Source organism: Thunnus thynnus, chromosome 15 (genome assembly GCF_963924715.1).
Source record: "Thunnus thynnus chromosome 15, fThuThy2.1, whole genome shotgun sequence".
NCBI lineage: Eukaryota > Metazoa > Chordata > Actinopteri > Scombriformes > Scombridae > Thunnus > Thunnus thynnus.
Window position 1 is genome coordinate 20739322 of NC_089531.1, and position 3875 is coordinate 20743196.

At 49.8% G+C, this 3875-nt stretch overlaps 1 protein-coding gene across 1 annotated transcript; it reads right to left on the reverse strand.

The window, feature by feature from the left end:
• On the reverse strand, window positions 1-3433 carry tril (TLR4 interactor with leucine-rich repeats). Its single transcript, XM_067611316.1, has one exon. It carries the CDS (start codon window positions 3117-3119, stop codon window positions 597-599), a length of 2523 nt encoding a protein of 840 aa, XP_067467417.1. The 5' UTR covers window positions 3120-3433; the 3' UTR covers window positions 1-596.
• Between the last annotated feature and the right edge of the window lie 442 nt (window positions 3434-3875).

The window sequence follows — 3875 nt, forward strand, 5'->3', positions numbered from 1 at the left end:
TCACATTGTTGGGGATTTTACTTGTTCATGTAATGCAAAATGATACAAAGTTCCATAATAAAGTATAAAACATGATAGATGTGATACAAAACAAGTATTTTTTTCCTGCCAACCAGCAGCCAACATTATATACTGTACATATACCTACTGTATGAAGAGACATTATGATGTCTGTGAACTCAGTATTAGCACCATAGTTGAAATCAGTGATCCATCATTCATGCGTACACACTTGCATTCAAAACAAAACACACATTGAGACACTTTTGCAGGTGTAAGGAAATGAAAGAGGAAAGGCACAAGGCGGGAAGAGGATGTCAGAGGGATTTGACTTCCTCCGGTGTCTGAAAAGGCCCTGATGAGCTCAGCTGGTCTGTTGTCACTTTAACTCTGAGAGATGTTGTCAAATGAAAAACACAAAGTGGGGAGATACTTGCCTTGGTTTGTTCTTAGCCACAAACACACACACACCCGTGTTTTTGTGTGATACTGCACTGTGTCAAGATAAAGGATGAGACCAAAGAGCATAAACCAATTCATATATGTTCCTGTCGTGCAGTGTGTTCCTTGTCAATAATTTTAGAGTTCATATGGTTCTAGTCAGAGAACCTCTGCATGTCACTGTCTCTGCGAGCGCTGCTGTTTTCCAGAAAGCGGTCACAAGGGAACTCAATGAGATCTCCTTCCTCTAGTGGTGCAAGTCGTGCTGGACGACTGCTTTGGTAACTGGTGAAGTCAGTGGACACCGAGGCGGTCGCCATGGTGGGACGAAACGGTCGCCTGGTGGAGTACATGTGCCGCACGTGCACGGCCGACTTCCTCCTCTGCAATCTTTTTTTCAGGCTCCGCCCCAGCCAGACCCCACCGATGACCAACAGCAGCACGGCGTTCCCAGCCAGTGTCGCAACTGTCACCAGCTGGAGGTCAGAGGTCAGCGTGCTTCCACGGTCGAACCCCTCAGGGAGAGTGACCAATCCTGCACAGTGGTCACGGGGGGCCACTTGACACACAGATCCACCAACCACTCCTTCCACACAGACCATGTAGGTCACATCCGAGCTGAGTTCTCGAAGGGTCACAGAGTAAGCAGTGCCACGGGCGTAAACGTATCGGGGGAAACGGTCAGGTGTGCCAAATCGGTCGAACAGAATCCGGTAGTGGACTTCGTCTAGGCCCGGCCCAGGTCCTGGTGTGTAGCGGTGATGATCCCTGGTAGTCCAATAGACGGTGGCAGTATTGGACGTGACCTGGTCCACTGATACATTAGTGATGAAGTGGCGGTTGAACAGACATGGATCCATGATTACAGGTAGACCCTCCTCATGATCTGACCTCAGAAGATCAAACTTCTCCCCTGACAGGACAGGAGAACTTGTAGTGAACCCTGTGATTGGATCAGTGGGGGTGATCTCATGGTTTCTAGCATGACTTGGTGTGGAAAAGGCTGGTGCATCTGTTCTGGAAACGACATTCGACCTTCGTCTCCCTTTTGCACGTTTCCCAGCCGCCTCTGTTGCAGGTCGTGACCTTGGGCTGAGTAACTCCTTCTTTGGTTTCTTTCTTTCCAGTGAAGGAGAGGGTTCTGCCACCTCTGGGCCTCCTTGGTCTCCCTGGATTCCAACCTCTTCTTTTCCCTCTCTTTTCCTTTTCTCTACTTCTTTCCTCATCATCATCACCCCATCCTTGTTTTGCTGTCTCAAATCTACACCTTCTGTCTCTTCCACCTCTTCTCCTTTCTCCACCTGGCCTTCTCCATCTCCCTCCTCCTGCCTTATTGCATCTGCCTCTCCTCTCCCATTGCCCTCCACCTTTACCAACACGCCCCCTCCCCGACTCTCCTCAGGCCCAGTTTGGCTCCTACACAAATGTGTCCAGTTCCCTAAGGGCTGCAGCTGGGAGCTGTTCACATAGTCAAGATATTTTCCCCTCAGAGTTACTGGGTGATGACACTGCACAAAAACAGTCAACAATTTGCCCTGAGAATGTGCAGCAGTCATCCATCTTTTCAGCTCCTCCAGGCGACAGTCACACGTCCAGTTGTTGCCATGGAGGTCCAGGTCGTAAAGCACATTATTGAGGGCAAAGATGTCCCCGGACAAGCTGGTGAGCATGTTGTTCTTCAGCTTCAGCACCCTCAGATGTTTGAGTTGCGTAAAAGCCAAAGAGTCAACGTTGGAAATCCGGTTGCGACTGAAGTCCAGCTCCTCGATGCGCTCCAGAGGGTCGAGGAGACCGGCGGGAATTTCCTCCAGCTCGTTGCCGTCAATCAGAAACTCTCTAAGGCTGGACAGCCCTTTCAGAGCCCCGCTGTCCAGACGAGAAATTCTGTTGTTGCTGAGGGACAGTTTGGATAGTTTTTTGAGATTTTGGAAGACGTGGTTTGAGACGTATTGAATTTCATTTTCAGACAGCAGCAGAGTTGTCAAAGCTTTGAGTTGGGAAAAAGTGAGAACATTGCGCACGGCTGACTGTTTGTTGTGGGCCAGGTTTAAAAAGCGCAGGTTGGTGAGTTTAGAGAAAGCGTTTCTGTGAATATGATGCAGCCGGTTGGATTCCAGATGGAGATAATGTAGACTAGTCAAACTTTTAAAAACAGAGTCCTGCAGAACTTCTATTGCGTTGCCATCCAGGCGCAGTTTAACAAGATTATCCAAGTTGGCAAAGAGTCCCGGTGTGATTTTCTTTATATCATTATTATTGCCATAGAGAATAGTTAATTTCTTCAGGGGTTGTAAAGTCCCGGTGGGAATAGTTGATAAAAGATTATGTCCCAAATACAGCTCTTCCAACTTGGACAGCTTCTCAAATGCTTTGGGGTGAACAGTTTGTATTTGATTATACTGTAAATTCAACCTGACGAGGTTACTGTACCGTGTGAAGTCAAAGGCAGAGATGTTGCCAATGAAGTTTCCCCCAAGGCTGAAGATCAGCACCTCCTCGGGCACCCGCGCGGCGGGTTTGGGCACAGTGCGCAACCCGCGGTTGGTGCACATGAGGTGCTGCGAGTGCTGACAGTCACAGCGGTCGGGACAAAAGTCCATCGCAGGTGAAGACGAGATGAATCCCTCGAGTGACAACAGGAAAAGGCACATCCACGCCAGGAAATTGCCGGTATCCATTCCCACAGCGCGGCTGGCACAGCCAGAGACTGATGCGGCATTCGCTTTGTGTTGTTCAGGTGCAGTCGCCCCTCTCCTCTCTCACGCTGGAGACCGACTCGTCCATAATCCACTTGTTGCGCCGAAAAGTGACGAGAAAAGTGCTGTACGCATCAAGCATAAGGCTCCATCACTGAGCAGCATCATCTATAAGCAAATTAATTTGTGCAGTGCGCTCTGATGCTGTCTGAGGAAACGCTCACCTCCCCGCTAAGTCTCCATCCCCCCAAGTGGTCATCTGTTGCGAATTACAGAGTTCCGCAAAAAAAGCAGAGTTCAGGCGCAGAACGTGCTCTCTCTCTCTCTCTCTCTCTCTCACACACACACACACACACACACACACACACACATTGAAATAGTCCCTCCCCCGCAACTCTGCGACCCTGCCAAAACCAGATGTGCACAAGTCTTGACGCACGGGATCTAGTTTTGCGCGTGCACGCAGGTAATCAGACTCTCTCTCTCTCTCTCTCTCTCTCTCTCTCTCTCACACACACACACACACACACACACGCACTAGTCTCTACGGTGAGAGAGAGAGGGGGGAGAGAGAGATTGAGAAACCCTTTGACCGAGTTTTCTGCGTGCCCCCGCAGCCACCGGGGGTCTGAGATCTGGATCGGATCCCTGGTATGGACAAAGCAGACAGGAAGATTTCCTTCCCACGGAACCCCAAGAGAATCCCAAAGCCCTGGATTCCCGCGGATCCCGTGTATA

Coding starts and splice junctions, on each gene's coding strand:
- tril (XM_067611316.1), bottom strand. CDS start 3,119: ATGGATACCGGCAATTTCCTGGCGTGGATGTGCCTTTTCCTGTTGTCA.